The following is a 26434-nucleotide window of genomic DNA, read 5'->3' as shown; positions in this document are numbered from 1 at the left end:
TGAGAGAAAACAGCGATGTGCTCCCAGGTCCTCCAGGACTTCTGAACCTGTGTCTTTCTTTTTATTGTGTTTTTCTTCCCTCCCATTTTAAGTATACATGAATACATGATAAAACACCCACACGCTGCCTTCTCATTAGGTTTTGTCTGAGGGCAAGGATTCTCTTTAACATGAGTCCAATCTTCCCTGGCACCCAGTAGGTACAGAATCAATGACCGGTGTTGGCAACACCTGAATTCCAACCCCGACTGCCACTAACTCTTACGTCTTGAGACGGACAGTATAATGCTTTCTTCCTCTGACCCTTATTCATCTGTGAAACGCGAACAGTGGCAAAATCATATGTGGAAAAGCTGTTAAATTCATTTCAAGTATTCCAGACTTTAGGGGAAAGAAAATACTGGAAATTTTTGCCGAAGAGTCAACATTTCATCGCCCTTGGCCACCTCTCTTCCTTCTCATAGTTGCTCTCTTTTTCTTCAAAATTGCCCTCTAGAGGGCACGCAAGCTCTACGGTCCTCGTGTCTCACTTCCGATCGCCCAATCTTCATTTTACGCATGCGCACACCTCGCTAACGCGGCCCTGCCCTCGTTTAGGTGGCGCAGCCGAAGCTTGCACCCACTACGCCTGCGCAGTCTCAGCCCCGCCCCTTCTCCGCCGTCCCCGGAAACGCTTCCTTCTTACGCAGCCGCCACAGCCTCCGGGATCGCTGGAGCTTTGCCTCTCTAGGCCAGCAGGGCCTCTCCTCCATGGTCCTGTCTGTCAGGACTGTTTCGGGGGTCGGCCGGTGAGGCAGGCTGGGCCGCACTGGGTCGCTTCGATCCTCGACTCGGTCACCCGTGAGTGAACCCCAAGGGAGCTTGAGTACGGGTGGGGCCGAGCAGCTGGACGGGAGGATTTCTCCTCACTTTGGGAATGGGTCTGTCCGCCCTGCCCTCCCTCCCCACTCCCGAAATGGGCTGGCCCCCTCTGTTCCAGCCCCTCCTCCCGGGCTGGGTGGTGTTGCCATGGTGACGGCCGGCTGGCTGAGGCTCCGCTTGTGTCCTCGCAGGTGCTGGGGCGTCCCAGAGCCCATGGCGCGGCTGCGCTGACTCAGGCCCCGGGCAGAGGCCGGGCCCCGCGGGCTGGCATGGCGGGCCAGTTCCGCAGCTACGTGTGGGATCCGGTGCTGATCCTGTCGCAGATCGTCCTCATGCAGAACGTCTATTACGGCTCTCTGGGCCTGTGGCTGGCGCTGGTGGACGGGCTGTTGCGCGGCAGCCCCTCGCTGGACCAGATGTTCGACGCCGAGGTAGGGTCCTCGGGTGGGCGCGGGCGCGGGCGGGGCCTCGGCCTCACAGAGTGAGCTGTGTGTCCCGACACGCCTGGGCTCTAGACCTGGCCGGGCCACCGTCTAGCTTTGTGACCCTGGGGAGGGGATCTCACCTTGCCGAGCATCGGCTGCCCTATCTGTAAAGTGGAACGGCTGATAACAGAGGCTGATTTAGTACAAAGGAAAGGGGCTGGATGTTAAACAAGCCAGCGTTCTAGGCAGCCGGATCCATCTCCTTTCTGACACTCTTGAGAAAGTGACTTAACTTGTCTGAGCCCCCAGATTCTCAGGTGCCAGACTGGGGAGGAGGAAGGATGAAAGAGTATTCAAAGAGGTGTAATGGGAACTGCCTGGACTTTGAAGTCGGCCTCCGTTTAAGTTCCACTTACTAGCTGTGTGACTTGGGGCAAGTGTCGTCATATTTTTGAACCTCAGTTTGCAAAATCATGAGATGAGGAGAGAGAGGTCTTGACTGCAGTACAGAGAGCCTGTATTTTTCGTTCAAAAAGGCTAGGTATTCGCCCTAGGCCCAGACGTACTAGCTATGGGACTTTGGACAGTTGTTGCACCATTTCACCTTTCTGAGCCTGTTTCCGCCCTGGAAACCGGACAGAATGATCTTCAGCAAAGTGTTATGAGGCCCAAAGGGGCCTAGGAATATGGAAGTACTTTATAACGGGCAATGAGGGGCATAAGAGGTGTTTGCATCTGAGAGGTAGCTGTGGTGTGAGGCAGGGAGCACTGTTCTTGGAGCTGTGAGGTCTGGGATGGAATCCTGACTCCTGTTGCTTATTCTCTGTGTAGCCCTGGGGTAAGTTTTATCCAAAAAGAGGTAAGAATAACAACAACAAAAATAATAGCTGTGTGAGATTGTTGTGAGGATAACATGAGACTGTGGATATCAAAGGTCCTTGTAAGCTGGAAGTTTTGTGCAGATGTTTGGTATTCAGTAGTATTGTGTCAAAGTGCTGGAGGTTGCATACCCACAGGTGCCCAGTAGTCCCCTCTTAGGAGTCTCTGTCCTCCTGGGAATGTGGGGATCCTAGGCTTTGTTGAAGAGCCATCTCATGCACACACAACCTGAATTCTAGACCAGGAGTGGGTAAACCTTTTCTTAAGGGATTAGCTAGTAAAGATTTCAAGTCACAACCACTCAATCTGCCATTGTAGTGCAATAGCAGCCGTAGGCAATACTAAGTGAGTAAGTGTGGCTGTGTTTCAATAAACTTTACTTACAAAAATAGGTGCCTGACCCCTGGAACCATAGTTCGCTGATCGCTGGTTCTAGACCTTGCTCTTGCTGTTTACTTACTATATCACTTTGGGCAAGTTACTTCTCTGAGCTTTTATTCCTCTTTTGTAAGATGAGGATTAATAGCCCCTTCCCAGCTGCTGTGAGGGTTCAGATGAGATACCATAATGGATGTCTATGAAAGCACCCTGTGGAAATAGGCTGCCATACAGATGAAGGACCGTACTGTCTTTTATACTCTGGGAAGAGTCCCTTAGGAGGCTGGCTGAGGTCCTGGAGCCTGGGGCTCTACCAAGTCACTTCTCCAGCATGTTTCCATTTGTGATTCCCCCTCAGATCCTGGGCTTTTCCACCCCTTCAGGCCGGCTCTCCATGATGTCCTTCATCCTCAACGCCCTCACCTGGTGAGTATCACCAGTTTTGCTGTCCAGCTTTTGGGGTCTTAGCACTGGAACTAACTTCCTAAATTTGGACATGAGCCAGGCTGGCATTTGTTCCTGAGGAGTGGTGGACTAAAGTGGGTGGCAGAGGCCAATTCTGGGACTGGCTCTATCACTGTGCTTCTTTCATCACTGTTTGGACTTAGCTAGAAAGCTCTATGTCACTCTGTGCATGCTGCCTATGGGACAGCTTCTGTCTCAGGTCACTTCCCCGATGTGCTGAGGAAAGGAGTAGATTGGGAATCAGGAGAACTGGATTCTGTTCTTGATCTGTGTGCCACTGGCCAAGTTATTTCCCTTCTCTCTGGGCCTCAAGCTCCTCATCTGTACACTGAGGGGTTTCACTGGGTAACATCTAATGTCACTCATGACTATTGCCTTTCTCTTGAGAGGCAGGTTAGCATAGTGATTAAGATCTCAAGCTCTGGATGCAGACTTACTTGGCTTTGAACCTCAGCCTTACCACTAGTCTAGTGACTATGGACAAATTAATCTGTCTAAACTCCAGTTTTCTCATCAGTAAAATGAGGTCAGTAATATTACCCATCTCATAGTTGTAAGGATTAAATGAGCTAATTCATGGAACTACTTAGAACAGTACCTTACACATGACTACTCTTGACCTTACACTGGATGTTGAAAACTGGTGGGCTGACTCCAGTTTGGCTCCCAAATGTGTTCTGTTTGGCTTACACAGTTGTCAGTACCTGCATGGAGTTTAAAACATTTTTCCACTTAGTTGAAAGTCAGAATATTTTATATATAAAAAAATCCAGATTTCGGGCTCCTGTTGGAAAAGGGGAGGATTGATTCTAGGCCAGACTTCTAGCATGATGATTTATCCAGCTGCAAGTAGCCCTTGGTCCCACATGGAACATGTATGCTTCAGGGTGCCATAATTCCCACCAATCCCTAGGATTGCCCCGAGTGACAGTTGCCATTTATCATCAAGCTCGTACTTTTGTTTTTCTTCTACCCAGCCTGACTCACGCTCAGCATTACCTGACAGGTTCCTCTAGGCATCTAATAGTGTAACCCATGCTTCACACTTATCTTGATTGCTTCTGATCTCTGTGCTGTCATCCTAATTGTCCCCACTCCCCAAATAACCTAATCTAAGGCCAGGACAACCCAGTGACAACTCACTGCTGTCCTCTCCCCACAGTGCCCTGGGCTTGCTGTACTTCATCCGGCGAGGGAAGCAGTGTCTGGATTTCACTGTCACTGTCCATTTCTTTCACCTCCTGGGCTGCTGGTTCTACAGCTCCCGTTTCCCCTCGGCGCTGACCTGGTGGCTGGTCCAAGCCGTGTGCATTGCGCTCATGGCTGTCATCGGGGAGTACCTGTGCATGCGGACGGAGCTCAAGGAGATCCCCCTCAACTCAGCCCCTAAATCCAATGTCTAGAATTGGGTCCATTGGACACCCTGCTGGGCCGTTGGCCCCCCTACACGTTGGGCTGCTCAGACCCTCCAGCTGAGGTCCAGCCCTGGTCTGAGAGGAACCCTGGAAATGTGAAGTCTGTTGGTGTGGGAGAGATAGTGAGGCCCGTCGAGAAGGCAGGTCGCAGTCAGGATCACAGCTGCAAGAATGGCCTCTGTCTGCTGAAGCCTTGGTATCTGGGAGGTCAGCAAAGAGATCTGAATTTGGTATCTGGGAGATCAGCAAGGGGACCTCTCTCAGGGTAATAACAGAATTGGAACCATGTCACTCTTGAGCCATCATACCTGTCACCAGCCTGTTATTTTAAAAAAGAAAAAAATCAAGGATATTTGATTGAAGCAAACCACTCTTCTAGTCATCTGTCTTATCTCCCTGGGACAGCTGTTACCTTTGTCATGTTGCCGAACCACAGCTATTCTGTTTGGAGAAACGCTTGATGTCTGGATTCATAGCCACAGAAAAAGACGCAGGTGCAAAGTATTAGGCTGCAATCGGAGAGGATGGCAGCTGGAGGCAATCAAGCACAAGGAAAATGCACAACCCGTGTCCTACTACATGCATGTGTGCGTGCACCCATGAACCCATGACTGACTGACTTCAAGGTTTCTCTACTGGGTCCCCACCCTGCGGCCAGCTTTCAGCACGGTTGGCCTTAGGACCCAGAGAAGAGCCCCAGCATTGTTCCCAGTCTAACCCTTGTAGTAGAATCTCTGGGAATGATCAGGCAGCTCAGCTCCCACTGGACATCAGTTCTGGCAATAGGTCCTTTTCCTGACTTATTTGGAATTCTGCAGTGGGAGGGGCATGATGGGTGCCGAGACAGGAAGCCCAACCTTGACAGTGCCAAGGGAGATAGGAATTTGCTGTTAAGATTTTTCTTGGGGGTGGAGTGTCCTCTGTGAGGGGCGTATAACTGTCCTTCCTGTGTACATAAATACAGTATTTTCCACAGTTCTGCCGGTACTTACTTTGTAATGCTTTGGGGCTGTGAGAGATCAGCACAGCCAGGCAAGGGAGCTGTATATAAGGAATTATTAGGTCACCTTCTCATTTCCTGGACCCAGATTCTTCTTTCATTTGGTTAAGTACAGGGAAGACCTGTGTCCCACCCTCTCCACCTGCAGCCTCCTCTGCTACACCTGGGGTGAACTGCCATGACTCTCAGGATTCCTTTCTCACTTGCTGGTGATTTCTGAACATCCAGTGGAACACACTGGTCTAGACCCACTTCTGCATTGAAACCATTGGTGTTCCTCTTTGGGTCCTCTGGAGTCTGCCCAGGAGAGCTGTCAGTTTTCAACTTTTAATGTGAGGGCTACACAGATGAGTTTTGCATCCCCCCAGGAATCCTTTCTAGCCTCCTGGCCCCCAGCCCTCCAGAGTAGGGCTTTGAGGCTGACAAGATGAAGGTTTAAGAGTGAATGTGCCTGGACAGAGGCTGGGAAAGTGCTGGGTGAGGCATCTCCATACTCAGGGTGCTCTGGCTAAGCTGGAAGGAAGCAGCTTGGTAATATAACCCTGGCTGCAGGGTCCGAGAGGCAATACCAGCTAAGATGACTTCCCCTAGGTGGATTTCCCTCCAGACACCGCAAACTCTAATGGCACGTGACTAACTTTATTTTGAGAAAGCCATAAGCACACTCATCATGTGGCTGCCATTTCTTTTGGTCACCTGTGGTGGTTGCTGCAGCTGTGATGGCACACCTCTTTGGGGGTTTCCTTCAGGAGCTGTGCCATTCTGCGTATTTCCTATGATCAATCTCTGCTCCCTGAGTGTTAATTTGGTTTTTGGATACTGCCAAAAGTCAGGGGAGTCAATTAAAAAAATAATAATACAATGACTGAGCTGAACAATGAGGTCAAAAATATGTGACTTTAATGAATTGTTTTGTTTGTTTTTGTTTTTTTGTAAAGTAACAATAAAAGCAGTATTTACAGGCAAGTTCCAGAGAGAATTGGACAATGGCAGTGATGTCATTTTAGTAATAAATAACCTCTATTGTTATTTATATAGCTTTGAGATGAGGGCGTAGAGAGTTTTAGTCCCTGCCCTGCCCCTATCTGGGTAAGTCAGAATCCGAGGGGTCTAATATGGAAGGCTTGAGAGCTATCATGGAGTTCCCGGTTAAGTCCTAGAGTCCCATTACTAGCTGTGAGACCTTGGATAAGCTAGCCACCTTTCCCTATCTCGGTTTCCTCATTTGTCAACTGAGGATAATAGTATTACTTCCCTGGGTGGTTGTGAGGATCCACTGAGTCATCATGTTTGAAGCACTCAGCACTGGGCCCGGTGCTTACAGGAAGTGATCCATAAATCTAAGTTATAGTTATTGCCCCTCCCCCCCTTTTAACAGAGGACACACCTTTTTTCTGAGCCAGCAAGTACTGAGCTCCTGTGTGCCATGCACTGCAAAGTGACTTATGTATATTCTCACTTAACCCAATGAGATAAGGCGCCAATATTTTCCTCATTTTGCAGACAAATTGAGGATAAGGAGTAAATTGAGGGTAAGAAGCTATGCCTGTTTGCTTCTGTAGCTTCATATTTTCATGGTCCAGTCGTGTTTGAGTGGGAGAAGGACAGTCTCGGGAACCCGGATGCCATCTCAGCAAAAGGTGGATATGAACATAGGATTGGCTTTTTCAAAGCAGCCAGTTCCCTGCAGTGGGCAGTTAGGCAGCTGCTCCTAAGTGAGAAACAGGACCAGTGCCAGCCTCAGGGCTTTATTAATGGTGCAGGGCCAGGGAGAAGGCAAGGAAAACAGGCCAGACATTTGCTCAGTACCCCATAAACCGGCCTTGCCTGCATCAAGCCTGATTGGCTCCGAGCCGTCTGGAATGGATATTAGTTCTCTATTTAGTAAACAGATGAAATAGCCTCAGAGAGGTCATGTGACTTGTTAAAAATCACTCAAACACTTGAATCTCCCTCCCCATGCACTTAACTGTTAGGGAACCATTTCTGGGGTGGTTTCTGATCCCCGTTGCAGCCTCCTGCCCAAATCAGGATCTGAGCCCAGAAGAAGAGCCTCAGATTGAAGTGGTTAAACAAAGGGAGGGTATTGTGGGGAGATTCCAGTTGTGGGGTTGTGGTAGGCAGGTTGTCTGAGGACCCAGTGCCAGTGCAGGTGGGGCTAAGGCTGGGCAGTGCCCCTGCTAGGAGTCACAGGGGGCCTGGCCCGGCTCCTGTCTGCTTCATGACCTTGCCTGTGGGCAGCTCTGGCTCCCTTGGGGCAAAGCCTAAGCTGCTGATCTTTCTGGGCCCCCAGTTGGGGTTCCCTGGGTAGGGTCCCACAAAGAATAGTGCAGGGGCCCCCCAACAGGTCTTTTGTTTTGGTTGGGAGCGAACTGCCCTGACCACCTGCCTGCTGCGAGGGCAAGAAGGAAGTGCACATGAATGGGGGGTGATGGAATGGAAAGTGCTCGAGAGGAAAGATCTAGTAGAGGTTCTTTTCAAAGGCTGATGGATTGATGACATCCAAGGGAACTGAAACGGAGACTCAGAACTAGGCTGGGATGCAATCTGAGTGGGAAGACAGCTTGAAGCAGAGGTTGCTGGGGTGGCGATTGATTAGAAGTGGTGGGGGCTGGGAGGGGGGTGGGGCAGGGGACGCATGGTAAGTAGGGGAGCAGCACTGTGGCAAGATGGAGGGAGTGCTGCCCGCCTCCTTACCCAGGCAGAGCTTGCAGTCTAGAGCATTTCTGTGCAGGGCACCCAGGCTGTCTTGCTGCTCCAAGGGAAACAAGGTCCATTCTGCTGGATGCTCATCATGGTGCTGAGCACCAGTAGGGTGGAGAGTTTCAAGTAGGAGGGTTCAAGGGGAGCCCCTCCTATCCTTTTCCCTCTCTCCCAATCTGAGCATCCCTCTCCATCAACTGCCCTGGCTCCCCCAGGGTTGGGGTGAGGTGAGGTGGGACTCTGGGCCCCTGGAAGGCTCCACTGCTTTCCTTGAGGCACCTATTCAATGCATCCTGCCTCTAGGGGAAGGAGTACGGAGGATTATAGTCTTCGAGAAAGACCGACCTTTCTTCCCAACTGCATGTTCAGGGCCCTATAGCTTCTACCAACAGAGGGTGACTCCGACTGGGTGGGTGGACCACGGCTTGGAGTTGGATGATGTGCGTGCCATGTCTCATGGGAGCAGTAGGAACACGGTACCAGGTCCCGGCCTGACTCCATCTTTCTGTGACCTGTGACTCAGGTGGGGCCCAGCAACACCCATGTATTGACACCAGATGCTGTGATAATCAGGGAGCAATGCACATGAAGGGCTGGATGGATGCTCCCCTGGGCCTTTTTCCTTTCTTCTGGAAAGGGAAGGGGGAGCAGCCAGGAGACCGACATTAGCTTCTTACTCCACCACCGCTCCTAGCTGTGAGAGCCTGGGCAAGTACCTTCCCTCTCTGCACAGTGGTTGCCTTCTCTCCTGAGCTTGCAGGGCCATTGTGAGGCATCTGGCACCCAGGAAACACCCAGAAAGCACCCAGGAAATGTTCCCTTTCTATGACTTCATAGAGTACACCACTCAGGAGGCCAGCTCAGGGAGGTAGAGAGGGGTGAAGCTCTCTGACTTCTTTGTTCCGGGTTCTAGACTTACCTTAGGGGCCTGGGGTTGGGGTGGAAGAGGCCTGAAGTCCATGCACACTCTTCCCCCACCTCCACGGAGGGCCTCTTTTCTCCGGCCTTTCCAGCCCCAGGCAAACAGGCAGAGCCAGCAGAAGTGTTCTTCATTGCCATATGGGAGGTTTTATTTGTATACTCGCGAATTTTCCCGTCCAACCCTCCCATTCACATGATTGTACAATCTCCGCCTTCTGCTCACACTCTGGCTCCCATCCGAGGTCACACACCTGCGAGCAGAGACCTTCGTGTTAGGAGCTAAGATCGCCCCCAGGGGGCGCTGCCGTCCAGGGAGAGGGCTTAGGGAGAGGGCTTAGGGAGCGGGCGCAGCGAGGTCTGGCAGGTTGGATATGGGCCCACACCCCCTTCCTTTCCTGGGACCTGAATTCTCTCTTGGAGGGCCTGGGGTGCTTTCTTTCTTTTTCGTGCTAAGGAACTTTTTCAGAGTAAATCTTACTTGAAGCATGAATAAATAAAACAAATGGAGAGCTGATTTGGACTGAGAGGGGATGGGATGTGGCAGAGCCCTACTTGCCCACATTGTCTTCCCCCACACTTAAATTCCTAAACTGCTTACTCAGATTTCTGTGAGATTTTGAGTCATAGCAGTCGTGGCCCCTCCCGAGGCTTCCCGGCAACAGGATCTCCCTCAGAATCCACACTCCCAGAGTGCCTCTCCTTCCCTAGGGCCCCTAGTTGGGTCCTGAGAGGCTCCAGCCTAGCCAGTGGGCCTGTGTGTGGTCTTGGTCAATGGCTTCCCCCTCTCTGAGCTTCCCTTTCTAGGCATGAAGTTGGGGCCTCCCAGCACTGCCAGCCACAGCCCCCTGGGTCCTGGGCCCTCTGATTCTGGGGCCCAGCTCTGGGTCTGGCTTGGGGCCTGCATCGCACCTGGCCCGGCAGCGGTGTTGTCACACCCTGTATGGATGGCACATAGGCAGCTCAAGTGACGCAGAGCAGAAGCGGGTGCAGCAGCGCTTGACGAAGCGCAGGGTGGATGATCTGCACATCACCCGGGGTCCTGGGAGGTGGACTCGCGTGGGCAGCCCCTCAAACCAGTTCCTCTGGTCGGCTCCTTCCAGCTGCTCCTTGTGCCCATGGTGGGTCTTCGGGAAGACAACTCCAGGGTCCCCAGTGAGTAGGTGCCTCCCCCAGGCTCCAGGGCAAGTGGTCTGGCCATGACCCCTCAAAGTCATCAGGCCTTCAGGCTTCACCTGTTTTTCTCTCTCTGGCACTGCCGTACACGACTGCCTGGCCTTCCTCTCTGGCAACCCCTCCTTGGGCTTTGACTCCTTAGGCTTCCCCAAGGTCTTTGACTCCAGTTTCTTCTTGGAGTAGCAGGCCTCCTGGGGCTCCGCCTTGTTCTGGTCCACTTGAGCACGGACCGTGTCCCTGGCAAGGGGAGGAACAGCAGTCAGAGAGCAGGACTGAGGCCTGGTCCTCCAGCCTGGCCCTGAGATAGTGTGCAGACGCTCGGGGGAGCCCGTGGAGAAAGCTAGCGAGAGCCTGGAAGAGACCTCCTCTACCCCCCAGAGGCCTCACACCTGGGGGCAGGGATGTGATACACACTGGCCACAGGGATGTGAGAGGTTGGGAAGGCAAAGGCAGTGACTAGTAGGTAGGACGCCTAGGAACATGGGTAGTCTGCATCAAATGCAGGTTAGGGTTCTGCCTCTCTGGGTTTCAGTGGATGGGGTGAACTAGTCCGATGTTGTTTATTTCAAATTGTGTTCCAAGAAACCTGAGGGTTCTGAGGAATCCCCCCATCCCCTCTCCAGGGGCAGGGTGAAGGCAGGAGACCCCCTCCCTGCCAACACACACACACAACACAATTAAGGCTTGGGAAAAGATTTTGAAGAGAGGTTCTGCTGCTTTGAAAAGTTTGGAAAATTATCAGAGACTAGACGATCTTGATCCTCTGGCTTGCATCTAGGAGGCCAACTGAGAGAGAGGAGCCCAGAGAGGTGGAGTTACCCAGAAGCACTGGAAGGGACTTTCCCCAAGGGTGTCTGTAATAGACTGGGTCCCCTGCAAAGTGGCAGCACCAGCCTAGCTGAGTGTGTGGAGAGCAGCGAGGCCTTGGGCTCAAGATGGTGACAATACTGCGGATGATAATGGCCTGCGCTGATTGAGCGCCCACTATGTGTGAGGCCCGGGACCCTCACGACAGTCCTGCACAGGAGGAGGCCGTGAAGTGGCTTGGAGAGCACAGGCTTTTGAGACAGGCAACCTGGGATCAAATTTGCTTCTGCCTCTTACTCTCTGTGTGATTTGGGGCAAGAAATGTAACCTCTCAGAGCCTTGGTTTCGTCATCAGTAAAATTGGGATAATTCTGTCTACCTAAATAGGATTGTTGTGAAGAATAAACTAAATGGGACAATGCTTGTAAAGAACGGGTGTGTGGTATTGGTCAATGGCACAGTATCCGGTACTTAGCAGGGGCCTAATAAAGCAGGTGAGTTTTCTTAACATTCTGATGTGACTGATGAGGAATCTGAGCCTCAGCAAGATGCCTAGTCTGCAGGTGAATGTTGGGGTTGTGTTGACTTGAGAGGGGGAAGAGAGGGGTGCCCACCCTGCTCAGGGCCCCAGGTGGTAGTTAGTCCCATAACTGCACGGTTATGACCATGGTTATGATCACAGCTCTGATGATAGACAGGAATGGCTTCAAATCCTAGTTCTGTCACTTACCAGGTCAGGTAACTGGGACAAGTCACTTCATCTCCTGAGCCGCAGCTTTTTATTAGTAAAATAGGGCTCATATACAGAGCCTTTGTGAAAATTCTTTCCTTAGCACAGTGTCTGTTCCTAGTAGAGATAGATGTTGGGCCCATGTGGGGGCTGTGGGTGGGCTTAGCTCACCTAGAGATCAGGAGGACCTTCTGAACTTTGAACGGTGAATTCCAACACCTTTTGGCCAGGTTATGCAGTTCTTGGATCCGGGGGTTTGAGTTCTTGAGTAGCCTCAAGAGCGACAAGTTTTTTAACACCTGTCAGAGTAGAGAAATAAAAAAACAACAAAAAACAGATGCTTCAGTTCTGTGATAGCCTCCCACTCACCATCCAGACTTTCGCTCAACTCAGCCGGGCGACTTGTTCCGGGTCACTTGTTCATGCAGCCGGAGCAGGACTGCATGGGGGCTGGGGCTCTCTCGGCCGGGCCACGATGGGGCCTCTTACCATTTTAAGTCGGTTCCACTTAAATAATTTGCTGACAGGCTGCTGTATCTTGTGTGGTTCCTCATCTTGCATCTGAGAGAGAGGGGCAAGTGCTGACACAGGAGGAACCCCCTCCCAACACCTCCCTTATGCCTCTCCATGTGACTCAGCACGATTTGACAGTTTTGTCAACTCGGTTTGGGGGCAGAAATAGGGAGATCATTCTAACTCTCCTGACCTCCCTTCACCCTTCGGCACTCCCTTTCCCTCCACCTGCGTCCGTGTGGTTGGACTCTTTGTAAGGACCCCTCTAGCTCCAGTCCCTAGTCCCACCTTGGAACCCACACTATTCCGGGGCCTCTTCTTTGCTGATGGACTCATGCTGGGGTTGTGACGCCTCAAAAACAGATGGAGCAAGACTGGTCCAGGTACTGCCTGAGCCCTGCCCCTCTCAATTCAGCCAGCACACAGGCTGGCCATTTGGATGGTTGCGCTGCAGCTCCCAGGGAGGGGAGCTGTGACATCACTGAAATGTGTGACAACAGCGGCTGGGTCTCCAAGGAGTGTGTATGTGGCAGGGGTGGAGGGTGAGGAAGGAACTCCCATATGAGGAGAAAGCCAGGCAGAGGCATATGTTGTTACCACCTCCCTGTGAGGTAAGAGGATTATCCCCTTTTAATGAAGAAGCCAAGGTTCAAAGAGGTTAAATAACATTATCCATACAGTTGGATAATGGTGGAAACCTAAGGTCTAACAGTCAACCCATGAAACCAGGGGTTCCCAACTATGCTCATCTGTTCATTTATATCACATGTGTTAAATGCCCAGGGTACATGTCACATGTCAAGTGTTGTTCTGAGTACTGGAATAGAAAATTCCTACCCTAAGGAACTTACATTCTAGTGGAGGGCAAACAAAACAGTGTGTGCTTGTAAATGTTCAATAATTGGCTCTCTAAAACAGTGTGTGTGTGTGTGTGTGTGCGCACGCGCGCGCGTGTGCGTGTGTTTCTCTGGACCGCAGGCCAACACTCTAACCTCTGAGCCAAACCGGCCAGGGCATGCATGTGTTTCTTATAAATTTTACTAATAGAAATCTGAAATAATGAAATTTGACAATACTCTTTATTGTAAGTTCCGTGTAGCCAGTTGATTCTTACAGTGCCTTATCTTTAATTGTGCCTAACTCTTGTATCCATAGCCAGTCTATAGTGGTAATGGATGAACAAGTGTAGTTCTAACATGAATGTCGATATTTTCATTTATACTAAGAGTAAGAAAAAGTGAAAAAAATAAAAGAACAAAGATGTTGAAATTCCACGCATTCATCAATGAGAAACTTACTTGTATTGGATCATAGTTTTCAAATACTGGAAGTATATTTTCTCATTTTGGGGGTGGGTGTGTGTTGCTATTTACATGTAACAGTTATAGACAGGACACATGTTTACACTTAACCTGCATTATTAACATCTCCATTACTTAAGGCTAGACCAGGGGTCAGGAAAGTTCTTCTGTACAGGCCATATAGTTGCAACTGCTCAGCTCTGCTTCTGTAGTGTGAAAGCAGCTATAGATAGTATGTAAATGAGTGGGCATGGTTGTGTTGCAGTAAAACTTTGTTTACATTGTCTTGTGCATTGTAGGATATTTAAGTATCCGTGGCTTCCACTAACTAGAAGCCAGTAGCAACCTCCAGTTTTGACAACCAAAAATGTCTCCAGACATTGCCAAATGTCCCCCAGGAGGCAACATTGCTCTCATTTGAGAACTGCTGCTATAGTTTCTCTCTCTCTCTCCACTTGCATTTACTATAAGCAGCAAAAGAGATCGGGTGGCGTCTTTAGCACCTTACTTGGAAGTATCCTTAGCTAGATCACTCAACCCATCAGGCACATTTTCTGCTTTCCACTTTACTGCAACTGAGCTGCTAAACTTTGTGCCACAACATCACAAGAATTCCTCTGCCCCCACTTTCCAATGTGTATATCTCGTTCCTCTATGCTGTGACTGACTGCAACCATATCAAAGGCCCAGGGCCTCGAGTAACAGCTTTTTCAAGGCACAGTAGGCTTTCACTACACTCTTCTCAAAGGCTGTTGCCCAGTCCTAACACCACTCCCATATTTTAGAGTGCTGTGACAGCAGCCCTCTGCCCCAGTGCCAACATCTCTGTGTGCTATCTATGTCTGCAAAGCAAATCATCCCCAAAATTAGCAGTTTAAAACAAGAAGTATTTATTATCTCAAAGGTTTTGAGCATCAGGAATCCAGGAATGCTCTAGCTGAATGGTTCTGCCTCAGTTTCTCACGAGGTTGCAGTCAAGCTGCTGGCCAGGGCTGCATCATCTCTAGGCCTATGAGGGCCGATGAAACTGTTTCCATGCTCACTCATGTGGTTGCTGGCAGGCCTCTGTTCTCCTCTGGCTGCTGGCTGGAATCTTCAGTTCCTTGCCATGTGGGCCTCTCTGTGAGGCTTTTGACAAAGTAGTAGTTTGCTTCCCCCAGAGTGAGTGATCCAAGCAATAGAGAACACAGCCAAGATGGAAGCTGTGGCCCTTTCTTTTTAAAATCCTAATTTTGGAAGCAATATATACCATCACTTCTGCCATGCTTATTGGTCACATAGATTAATCTTAATATAGTATAGAAGAGAACTATACAAAGGTCTGAATAAACAGAAGGCAAGGAACATGGGGCTTTTTAGGTAGCTGGCTGCTGCATTTTAATTTTATTCAAGATAATTTTAAAATTTCCTTTTGACTTGGGTTATTTTGATTTTTTAATTTTGTTTTTTCTTTATTGATTTTTAGAGAGAGAAGAAGGGAGGAGAGAGAGAGAAACATCGATGAGAGAGAACATCGATTGGCCGCCTCCTACATGCCCCACACTGAGGATCGAGCTCACAACCTGGACATGTGCCCTGACTGGGAATCGGGAATCCAACCGGTGACCTCTTGGTGCATGGGTCGGTGCTCAACCACTGAGCCACACCGGCGGGGCCATTGACTTGGGTTATTTTGAAGTGTTGTGTTTTATTTCTATGTGTTGCACTGTTTTCCAGATATCGTTCTGTTATTATTTATATTTTAGTTCTTTTAAAGTCATAAAATATATTTTATATGATTTAAATTCTTTAAAATTTATTAAAGTTTGCATTATGGTCCAGAATATGATGTATCTTCGGTGAATGTTTGTGTGTACTTGAAAAGAATGTTTATTTTGCTGTTTTGGGGAAAAGGGTTATAAGACATCAATCAGAACAAGTTAGTTGCTAGTGTTCAGGTTTTCTGTAGCCTTAGCTTTTTTTCTGTCTATCTAGTATTTGTTTTACTGATTACTGAGAGAGAAGCTTTGAGTTTTATAACTGTATTGTAGATTTTTCTCTTTCTTATTGTACATCTTTTGGTTTTGCTTAATGTATTTTTGAAGCTCTGTTATTAGATGTATATATGTTTATGTCTGTTAAGTCTTCTTAGTGAATAGAAGCTTTTATCATTATGTAATGTCCCTCTTCTTCCCTGTTAATAGTTCTTCTTTTGAAGTCTACTTTTTCTGACATTAATACTGCCACTCCAATTTGCTTTGATTAGTGTATGTATGGTATTTTACTCCATCTATTTACTTTTAACCCATATATTTATTTATAATAAAATTGAGTTTCTTGCCTCTTCCTTTTATTCCCTCAATCTAGTAATTGGTCTTTTAATTGACCATTTGGATTAAACTCTTCCATCTTACTATTTGTTTTATGTTTTTTCATCTCTGCATTTTTTTTCCTTCTTTTTCTTCCTTACTTTGGATTGATTGTGGTTTGTCAGGGAAAAACCTTAACTTCATGGGTACAAAAAGTAGAGAATGAGACTGTATCTAATCAAGACAGTATATTTCTAATAGTACACCAAACAACATGAACATCAGCTCTAAGTCCAACCAGTGATACAGAGTTCCTAGATGCACAGTATACATAAAGTGGGTTTGCACTGTGGCTTAGAAACCCGCATCTAGCACTTTTATAGCAAGCGATAAACAAGCCTGCTTTTGTTTGAGAAACACATGATCTCACCTCTCAAAATTGCTAGCTGTATTAATAATTCTGAGTAAGGGTCCAAGTGAAAGAGAAGTCAGGGCCTTGCAATCTTAACATACTCAACCAGTCATATTGAAAACAAAGAGGTCCAGGTAGGATGCATCCCAATATTTTTATGATTCTATTTTATCTCCACTATTGGCTTGTGAGTTATACTTCTCAATTTTTTTTTTAGTGGTTGCCCTTGTATTTACAATATATATTTTTAATTAATCGAGTCAGTCTTCAAATAATATTATAACACTTCTTAAATAGCATAAGGGCCCTTTGACAGTATACTTCCAATTCCTCATCCCATCATTTTTTTTACTGTTGTTATTGTCATACATTTTCCTTTTATATATCTGCAGATCACTTTTCTTTGCTTTACACAGTCTATTATCTTTTAAGGTGATTAAAAACAAAGTAATACTTTATTTTATTTTTTTATCCTCACCCGAGGACATTTTTCCATTTTTTGTTCAGATAGAGTGTGAGGGAGAGAGAGGAAGAGAGAGAGAGAGAAACATCGACATGAAAGGGACACATTGAGTGGCTGCCACCCGCATGACCAACCAGGGCTGGGGACAAACTGCAACCGAGGTACGCGCCCTTAGAGGGAACTGAACCCGGGTCTCTCTGGACTGCAGGCCAACACTCTAACTGCTGAGCCAAACTGGCCAGGGCAGAAAAATATTTTATATTTACCTTTATTTCATCCATTTCCAGAGATCTTCATTTCTTTATGTAGATCCAGGTTTCTCTTTGGTATCAAATTCTTTCTGCCTCCAGAACTTCCTTTACCATTTCTTGTAGTGCTGACCTGCTAGTAATGAATTTTATTTTGTTCATCTGAAAAAAGTGTTTGTATCACCTTCAAGTTTAAAAGATATTTTTGCTGGGTATAGAATTCTGGGTAGATAGTTTTTTCTTTCAGCATTTTAAAGATAACATTCTGTTGTCTTCTGATCATATAATTTCTAATCATATAACTCCTCTTATGAGAAGTCTTCTTTAATTCTTACCTTTGTTCCTCTGTAAGTAGTGTATTTTTTTCCTCTAGCTGCCTTCATGATTTTTTCCTTGGTTTTCAACAGTTTGACTATATAGTTAGGTCATATTGTGTGTGTGTGTGTGTGTGTGTGTGTGTGTGTGTGTGTGTGTGTTTATCTGCATTTCTTCTTCTGGGATTCAAATTACACATTTTTAAGCTCTTGGATGTTCTGTTCTGTTCTTGTTTTGCTTTGCTTCACTCTTTTTTCTCTTTCTGTTTCAGTTTGGGTGGTCTCTGTTTACCTATCTTCAAGTTTACTGATTTTTTTGTCAGATGTATTGAGTTTACTGATGAGCTTGCCAAAGGCAGTCTTCATCTTTGTTACATGTTTTTAAAATTCCTAGAATTTTCCATATGACTCTTTTTTTATAGTCTCCATCTCTCTGCTAAAATTCCCCTTCGGTTTATACATGTTGTCTACTTTTTCCAACAGTGGCCTTTCACATATTGTTACAATTGTTTTAAATTCTCTGTCAGATAACTTCAGAGTTATCTGGGTCTTCAGTCTGGTTCTGGTTCTGTTGATTAATTTGTCTCTTGACAATAGGGCTTTTTGTTTTTTGTTTTTGTAAAGTTGCTTTTTGTATATATGTTATAGTGTTTTATTGATTTATGAACATAATGAGTAGAACAGTAGAGAATGAGGACAATATTATTTATGCTTAGAAATTGTCACATTGTCCTCACTATCGGTTGGGGGGTGATCAGTATTTCTCTCTCACATTGATGTTTCTATCTCTGTCTCCCTTCCTGTCTCTCTAAACAAATCAATAAAAACATATATATTTTTTATCCTCACCCGAGGACATTTTTGCATTTATCCTCAGATAGAGTGGGAGGGAGAGAGGGAGGAAGAGAGAGAAACATCGATGTGAGAGAGACATATCAACTGGTTGCCACCCACACGACCCCAACCCAGGCCAGGGACAAACTGCAACCAAGGTACACGTGCCCTTAGCAGGAACTGAATCCAGGACTCTCTGGTCCATGGGCCGATGCTCTAACCACTGAGCAGAACCGTCCAGGGCTAAAAACATACTTTAAAAAAAGAAACTGTCATATCTCTTCTTAGGCCATTAGGGTAGAGGTCTGAATCAATCTTGTCAGGAGTTGAACTAGGTTTGGGTTTTTTTGTTTCCATGATTACTTTTAGTATCTGTGAACTCCCACTCTCACGCTAGCCACACTGGGCCTTTAGCAATTCAATGAAACCTGTAACTGAACTCTTCTTACCTGCTTGTCTGGAGACCTTGTCTTCCTCCTGCTTCACAAGTGTGCCAGTGCCTGCATCCCATTTTTTCTTTAACACTCCTGTCCTCTGGAATTCAGGTTAATTGGTTGCTCTGCAACCTCAACTCTCTGATGGATTCAACAAAAGTTATAACTTTATGGATTACCTAACAATTTAAAAATTTATCAGTGTGGGAGCGATGCTCTTCCCAGCTTTCTGCATCCTGGATGGAAGCCAGAAGTCCAAGCCATCTGCTTTTCCACTGCTCCTTTCAGCTCCTCTTGCCACCACTCCTACGTCCGCTGTCTGGGTTCCTCTTGGCCGACACTTTTCCAGCATAGCCCCTGCATTATTTCTAGTTCGGATGCTTTCTTCCCTCTCCACCCTTTCATCTGGGAAATATCTGGCGAAGAGAAAGGACAGGGGTTCCTGATCTGTCACTATCTTGGGGACAGCTCAAAATAATCCATGGAGTCTTGTTTCTAGCGATGAGCCTGAAAAGGGGGGAGATAACCGTGTGAGCTGAGTTTTCATCCACTCTGCTCCTGAACTGGCCTTATTTCTCTGTGCTGGCAAATGGGACCAGGTATCCATTCTATCCATTAATGAGGAGTAGGAATCAACTGACCAAAACATTTCCTGGAAGATGAAAACTGCAACAAGGTAAAAGAAGAACAGGCCCGGAGTAGTGGTTGTAAGCACAGTCTCTGGAGGCAGCCTACTGGGGTTCAGATTCCATCTCCATCACTTACTAGCTGTATGGCCTTGGACAAGTCCCTTCACTTCTCTGCATCTTAGTATCTGTACCTGTAAAATGGAAATAATAGTAGTACTTACCTCACAAGATTGTTAAGAGGATTAAAAGAGTTAATATACACAAAGTACTTATAATAATGACAGGTGCATAATAAGCTGTGTAGAACTATTAACTATTAGGACATACTTTATAATTTCAGAAATTTGTAGAAGAAAGCAGTTTCTTCCCTTTCTCAGAACCCATTACAGTCAAAACAGGTCATGTTTATTGAACATCTCCAAAGTGCCTAAGTCCTGTTCTAAGCATTTTACATGAATTATCTCATAAGAGGCAGGGATTAATTGTTCCTATCTAAGGGGCAAGGAAATCCAGGATCAGAGAAATTAGATGTTTGCATAGCTGGCTGGACGCAGAGCTAGGTTTACAACCCAAGAGGGTCTGACTACCATGCCTTTGTGCCTAACCACTGCGCACGTTTCTTCCAGTAAACTAGTGAGAAAGAGTTTACCGGATAACAACAATAATAACAATAGAAGAGGCAGTGCTTTAAGTATTTGTACAGAGTGTTGCTCCCTTGACATGGAACCTGAATGTGTCATGAATTTTCACACTTCCCTTCCTTTTCCCCCTCTTCTCTGCTTGTTGAACTTATTTATTCAAAACTCGGCTCAGATATCAGGCCTAGGTATTTTTCTGACAATGGAGGGATTTAAGCAGGGAGTATAGCATGTCAGACTTACATGTTGAAATGATGACTGAGTGCTGGGGGGATTGGGGGAGGCGGGGATGGAGTGTAGCAGGGCCAGAATGAGTTTAGGAAAACCAACTACAAGGCTGTTGTAGGAGCCAAGGGAGAGATGGTGGTGGGAACGGAGAGGAATGGTGGATTGGAAAGATATTTAGGAAAGGAATCGACAGGAAATGAAGATGTATTTTAATGAGGGCAGAGAAGGACAGGGAGGTGCCAAGGATGAGTCCTAGCTCTTGGCTTGCTCGAGGATGTTCGTTGAATGAATGATCAAGTGACCCCTCGGGGCAGAAGCATCTCCTACAGACACTTCCCCACCTGCCCCCCACCCCCACCCCTCCACTCCACCCCCTTGGCTTCTGGAGTTATGAGCACAAGAGGATGGGTGGAAGGGAAGAGGAAGAGAATGGGCACAGTCTCTCTCTCCCGGAACTGCTAGACTGGACTCTGGCACTAGTCTGAGCCAGGAGGCACTGCAGGCAAGGGGGCAAGTGTTTCCCTTCTCGTCCTGCAATTTGCACCCCTCCCCGCCAGCCCCGGCATGCAGCGCCCCTCTTAGTACCTACAGGAGTTGGCTCTTCGCCGGTGTCTGGGGGTGCAGCGCAGCGGCCCACCCCTCTAGACCTGACCCGCCCGGTCCGGCGCCCACCCCGCCCAGTGCGCTGGAAGGCTGGGCGTTGGCTCTATCTAGTCCTGGACCTCGGAACCAGGGGCTGCCTGGTGAGTCCCAGGGTCTGGGGGTCCTCCGCCGCAGTGCACCTGCCCTGACGGGTAGCACTGTGTGGGTGCCCACCCCCTCCGACCAGTCCTCAGCCTCTCTTTCCCTGCTTGCTCCCTGTCGAGATGTGTGCGCATCAACGTGCAAGTGTGGCGGGGGTTCGGGTTGGCGCCGGTTGCGTGGGGGCTGCCTGGCAGTCCGGGAGCATCAAGTGCGTGTGGGTAGGGAGCCCGCGCGTGTCCCCACGGCGGGTCTGCGCCGGCAACAGGGCGCGGCTAGTGGAGCCGAGCGTGCGGCCCCGAGCGCACGGCAGTGGCCGGACGGAGGCCAGCTGGGAGCGGGGAGGAAGGATGCGGGCCGGGAACTTTTCGCCTGCCCTGGAAGTAAGAGATTTCGCGCCCGAAGGGGCTCCCCAAGACCGCGGGGTGAGAGGCGAGCGCGTGTGCCCGCCGCCGCCCCTCCCCCACTTCCGCCTCCCGCCTCTTCCTCGTTCCCGGCTCCCAGGGCCCGTGCGTCCCGGGGGAGACCCGGCGGCGCGGCCCCACCCCGGCCGGCACGGCTCGCTCCCACGCCCCCGTCCCCGTCTCGCTGGAGCGGACAGACTGAGTCAGCGGCGGCGCCAGCGCGGCAGGTAGGGGCTCCGCCGAGGCGGCGGGCGCAGGTGCTACGGGAGGGCCGGTGGGGGGGGGGGGGGCGATCCCGGGTGGAATGGCCAGGGCAAGGGTGGGGGTGTCTCCGTCACCTCCCCTCCCTTCCCTCGCGGACAGGGCTGTCCCTTTTTAGGGAATTCTTTCGCTCTCCCAGACTACAGTGCGGGTGGGGCAGAGACCAGGAGGGCGCTCTCCATTTCACTGGTCCCCAGCTGGGCCCCTGGCAACCTCTTGCCTCCAAATCTCTTCACCTCTCTCCCCAGCACCGTTAGTCGTGTAAACAAGTCCCTACTTCTGTTCAGCACTGGCCCTGTGGCCCCCCGGGGGGCAGCTCCTTCCGTCTCCTGCCATTGATGGGGGTTGGGGGAAGGGAACATCGAGGAGGCGTCCAGGAGCCCCTGGTCCCTGTCACTCCCCCACCCTCTCACTCGCCCTCCCCCACCCGCTGCTAAAGCAGTCGGCCTCAGGAGCCCGGGTATTTTTAGCATTGTGACCTGGGCCGCAGATCTAAGAGCCTTTCCCAGGAATTGGTGTCAGCGCCTTTCTCCTCCACCGCTAGCCCGCCAGCCCGTGGCTGCAAGGTCTCCCCACACTTCCATGGCGCTGCCTGGTCCAGTGGGTTTGGGTCCATCACCGCAGCCCCAGCGCCGGTGGAGCTGATGGGGTCTTGCATACGCTGAGTACGGATGGGGCGAGGAAGGAGTCTGCGGAGGAGGAGGATCGTCCTCGGGTTAGATACTACTTCCTTGCCTCCGGTGATGGGCTCTGAGCCCAGTGCCTGGAAGTAGATTGATCCAATACGAGTGAATGCACAGGGCCTGGGCTGCCCAGAGCGCTGGTGTTCTGGAAAGCTCTCAGAACTGGGCTTGGTCCGAATTGGACCCAGAACCTGCCCTTCCAATTGCTACTCACTGGTGGGGAGATAAGACAGAGGGGACGTGTGTCAGAGGGGACATCAGCGCAAATAAAGAGCCGTGGGAGCGCAGAGAAGAGCGAGCTTTACGTCTCACAGAGCACCCTCGCAAGCTATGTCTTGTGTTTGAGGTAGGTAGGATGATATGCCATTTTCAGACGGAAAGACAGACTAGAAGGCTGACTTCCTTAGGCAAAGAGCCAAGTCTGGAAGTCAGGTCTGTGACTTCAGAGCAGGATTTGGAGAGGATGGGGGTGAAGGTGATGGGGGGGTGTGAGTAGAGAGAGAGAGAGGAGGGAAGGGGGTACTTAAGCTTTTTTTTCGGGTGTCTGAAGAATGGGCAGGAACCAGAGCACTAGAGGAAGAGGACCTTCCACCCCGAGACCTCTGTCCTATCTGCTTCCCTGGCCTCTGAGGAGGGAGGGGTCCGTGAGGTGGATAAATGCCTCCCCAATTTGGGCTGGATCAGTCCCTCCAACACCCCCCACCCCCAGATGGGATTGATTCTGGGACTTGGCCATTGGCTCTGTCTGTCCCCTGAGTACAGAGGAGCCTCTCTTGCGGTGCCTGGAACTGGCATCCCCTTTGTGGAGCTAGGGTTGGCCCCGCCTCTGTATGAGACTTGAAGTTTGTGGTAATGGACTTTGTTTTAGGGAAGGAGAAGGAGGAAGCCAAGTTCAGAGGTGTCTGGGCTGGAACCAGAGGCCTCACTGCTGGGATGCTGGCTGCAGTGGGGCTCCCCAAGCTCAGGCCCCCACTGCGTTGCCTCTCAGCTTCATAGCTTCGTCTTCCACTCTCCAGGAGCTGACATGGACCCAAATCCTCGGGCATCGCTGGAGCGCCAGCAGCTCCGCCTGCGGGAGCGGCAGAAATTTTTTGAGGACATCTTACAGCCAGAGACAGAGTTTGTCTTCCCCCTGTCCCACCTGCATCTTGAGGCACAGAGACGTAAGTTCTAAGTCCTGGGGAGAGGGACTGGGATAAGGAGAAAGTCTTAAAGATCCAGAATCTTGGGGGCTCCTCCCCCTTGTTTTCTTGGCCCTCTGAACTTCTATCTCTGGACCTGACAGATATCTCTGGCCTATCAGCTCCAGCCTGGGTCCTCCTGACTTGCCCCCTTCTTGATCTGCAGCCCCCATAGGTAGTATCTCATCCATGGAAGTGAATGTGGACACCCTGGAGCAAGTGGAGCTTATTGACCTTGGGGATCAGGACGGAGCAGACGTGTTCTTGCCTTGCGAAGATCCTCCACCAACCCCCCAGACGTCTGGTATGCTCCTGTGCTGAGACTTGGGCGCCATTTAGCCAGAGCCGGATGTTGGGGCTCTGAAGTGTGACTGGAAGGCTGGAAGGGGGCGTTTCCACCAATGAAACAGCTGTCTGTTCTGATTTTAGGGAAGTTGACCCTGAGGGCAGCTGGGTTACAGATCCCTGATCTAAAATTCTAGGAATGCCCAACCCCCCTTAGCCTTATTAATTTTATACTTGTGAGATTAATGTAATTTTTACATTAGAGAACTTAAGCAGTTTTAGTCATCTTAATAATACAGTATTTATTGGGCACTTTATTAAGTTTCTGATACTGTGCTAAAATACTTTACATATATTATCTCAATCCTTACAAATGTCCTATTAGGGCAGGTAGTATTATCTCCATTTTATAAAGCGGGATATTCGACTTCGGAGAAGTTGTCACATAGCCAGAAAGTAGAAAAACTGGATTCAGACCATGGCTTTCTGACTCCAAAGCCCATATACTAACTTGTAGGCATCCTCTTATTTAAAGCTGCTGCTATTGCTTGATAGGCTACTACTGTGTGCCAGACATTTTATCAGCATTGTTAGAGTTCATCCCCAAACCCCCTCTGGAATGTAGGAATCCCATTTTTTACAGGGAAGGAGCTGAGTCCTCAAGAGGAAAGTGACTTGCCCAGCACTACTAAGTAAATAAGTGACACAGATAGAACTTGAAATCTTGAATTGATTGACTCGACTCTAGGGCCCAGATGTGATCCCAGAAGTAGGAGCTGGGAGTCAGGAGACCTGGCTCTTTGCTGGACTGGCTAAATGACTTTGGACAAGTCCCTGGCCCTGTCTGGGCTTCAGTCTCTCCTGGCCAGATCATCCCTGAGAGTCCTCTGAAGCCCCGACTGTGGCCCTGACCAGCTCTTCTCTCTGGGCAGGGGCTGCTGACCATCCAGAGGAGCTGAGCCTGCCAATGCACAGGCCAGACAGGACCACGTCCCGCACTTCCTCCTCATCTTCTGACTCCTCCACCAACCTGCACAGCCCAAATCCCAGTGACGACGGAGCAGACACGCCCTTGGCACAGTCTGACGAGGAGGAGGATGGGGATGAGGGAGGGGCAGAGCCTGGAGCCTGCAGCTAGCAGTGGGCCCCCACCTATGGACTGGCCGAGCTGGCTACTCTCCACATGAGACCCTAGGCCCAGCCAGAGCCCTTCGGAGAAGACCAGACTCTACTTGTAGTAGGCACCAGAGAGAGGGTGGAAAGGAAGGTGGGGTGGTATACCTCCTGGGAGTTAACCCTCTCCTGTTTTACTGCTAACCTTTCCTGCTGCAACCCTCCCATTAGTTTTTGGCTTACTCCTGAGGTAGAGCTTCGAGCAAGGAGATGGAGATAAGGTAGGACAAGATGCCACTGCTTTTCTTAGCACCCCTTATCCCCCAAACTACCCGTGCAGTCTTCTAACGGAGCCTCCTACACCAGTGTCTCTAAATGGACGCGAACCCTTCAGCACTCACGTGAGGCGGTGCCCGAGCGATCCTGGTTCCCTGTGTCCTCGTTTGGAATAGGGCACAGAATAAACAATAAACAAATGATAACACACCAACCATTCCACTTCATTTTTCACACTGCAAAGATGTCGACCCCACTGTATTTGTTTAGCTCTGTAAACACCATATCCCCCTCACTCATCTACTCCATTTATTCCAGAGATATTTATTGAACACCTGTGCTGAGCATTTGGAATGCAGTTTTGAATAAGACAGGCTGTACTCCAGCCTTCATGGAATTGAAGTCTCTGGGGGAGGAGATGAAGTAAATACCACAATTCACAGTACAGTGAGCAACATGACAGGGAACTGCTCTGGTGTTAGAAAACGGGGGCATCTTCACCTGGCTGTGTGGTCGTTGAAGGGCTGTTCTTCAGCTGAAACCCAAAGGATGGGTAGGAGTTAGCCAGGTGGGGGCTGTATCCCAGGCAGAAGGAACAGCTTGGGAAGACTTGAAATGGAGAGAAATAGCTACAAGGAACTGAAAAAACATCCAGCCTGTATCAAGTTTCAATTTGACTGCTAGGAAAATATCAGTAACTTAAGATAATAGATTTATGTCCTCATCTAAAAAGTCCAAAGTACAGGGCAACGTGGCTCCTCGGTAGTGGGCGCCGGGTCCTGGTTGGCTCTTTTTGCTCAGCCATCCCAGGCACATGGCTTGAGTTCTCATTGCTATTTCATGTCTAAGGTGGTTTTTGAAGCCCCCATCGTCATATCCTTGAAACTGGCAGAACGCAAAGAAATTGGGGAGGAGCAAAGCACACCCAGCTGTGTATTCCCATGTCAAGCATTTTGGGAAGTTTGAACCAGTACCATCCACTTTCATCTCATTGGCCAGCACCTGCTGATAGGAGAAATGTTTTATTTCTCATTTTATAGATGGAGGGACACAGCATTATCTAGAAGATAGGCAGTTCTGGCCTTTGGAAAGATAAGAACCCTTTCAAGTCACTGAATTACCAATGCATCTGATTGTTGTTCTACCTTTCAAATCTCTCAGCAGCCGGCTGGCTACTGGGGAGGGTGGGCTAGTCCTTTAGTAGGGCACACTGCTATCTTGATAAAATCAGAGCTATGTTACTAAGGAACAAGAAGACGACAATCTATGGATAGGTTAACTAGCAGTTCTCATGTTAGAGGCCACGTTAATGAATTTGAACTCTATTGAGCGTAATGGAAGATTACAAATGGTTGAATTTGCTTGTTAAAAAGACAATTCTGGCTGCAGTGTAGAGAATCTACTGAAGGAGGACAGGGTCAAGATAGACAT

General features: G+C 49.1%; 3 protein-coding genes across 9 annotated transcripts; 2 read left to right on the top strand and 1 right to left on the bottom strand.

Moving 5' to 3' along the window:
* The first annotated feature begins 1115 nt into the window (after positions 1-1115).
* Positions 1116-23248, top strand: SYS1 (SYS1 golgi trafficking protein). 2 transcript variants are annotated; one of them, XM_036244847.1, is made up of 3 exons: positions 1116-1292; positions 2902-2969; positions 23165-23248. In XM_036244847.1, exons 1-3 carry the CDS (start codon positions 1131-1133, stop codon positions 23169-23171), a joined length of 237 nt encoding a protein of 78 aa, XP_036100740.1. In that variant the 5' UTR covers positions 1116-1130; the 3' UTR covers positions 23172-23248. The 2 variants fall into 2 exon arrangements, with proteins under 2 accessions (XP_036100740.1, XP_036100738.1); XM_036244845.1 differs by lacking the exon at positions 23165-23248 and adding an exon at positions 4171-6310.
* Positions 1260-25206, top strand: DBNDD2 (dysbindin domain containing 2). Of its 6 annotated transcripts, none has more exons than XM_036244843.1 (4): positions 1260-1292; positions 23165-23311; positions 23496-23633; positions 24547-25206. In XM_036244843.1, exons 2-4 carry the CDS (start codon positions 23173-23175, stop codon positions 24750-24752), a joined length of 483 nt encoding a protein of 160 aa, XP_036100736.1. In that variant the 5' UTR covers positions 1260-1292; positions 23165-23172; the 3' UTR covers positions 24753-25206. The 6 variants fall into 6 exon arrangements, with proteins under 6 accessions (XP_036100736.1, XP_036100737.1, XP_036100733.1 ...); XM_036244844.1 differs by lacking the exon at positions 1260-1292 and adding an exon at positions 20685-20802; XM_036244840.1 differs by lacking the exon at positions 1260-1292 and adding an exon at positions 21149-21431.
* On the bottom strand, positions 9977-12606 carry TP53TG5 (TP53 target 5). The gene is made up of 4 exons (XM_036244838.1): positions 12559-12606; positions 12247-12318; positions 11929-12056; positions 9977-10457 (listed from the first exon to the last, which is right to left on the bottom strand). The coding sequence occupies exons 1-4, from the start codon at positions 12604-12606 to the stop codon at positions 9977-9979; spliced, it is 729 nt and encodes a 242-aa protein (XP_036100731.1).
* Positions 25207-26434: the final 1228 nt, after the last annotated feature.

The sequence above is a fragment of the Molossus molossus genome, unplaced genomic scaffold (genome assembly GCF_014108415.1).
Source record: "Molossus molossus isolate mMolMol1 unplaced genomic scaffold, mMolMol1.p scaffold_m16_p_6, whole genome shotgun sequence".
NCBI classification, from domain to species: Eukaryota; Metazoa; Chordata; class Mammalia; order Chiroptera; family Molossidae; genus Molossus; species Molossus molossus.
This window is presented reverse-complemented; position numbering and strand designations above follow the sequence as displayed.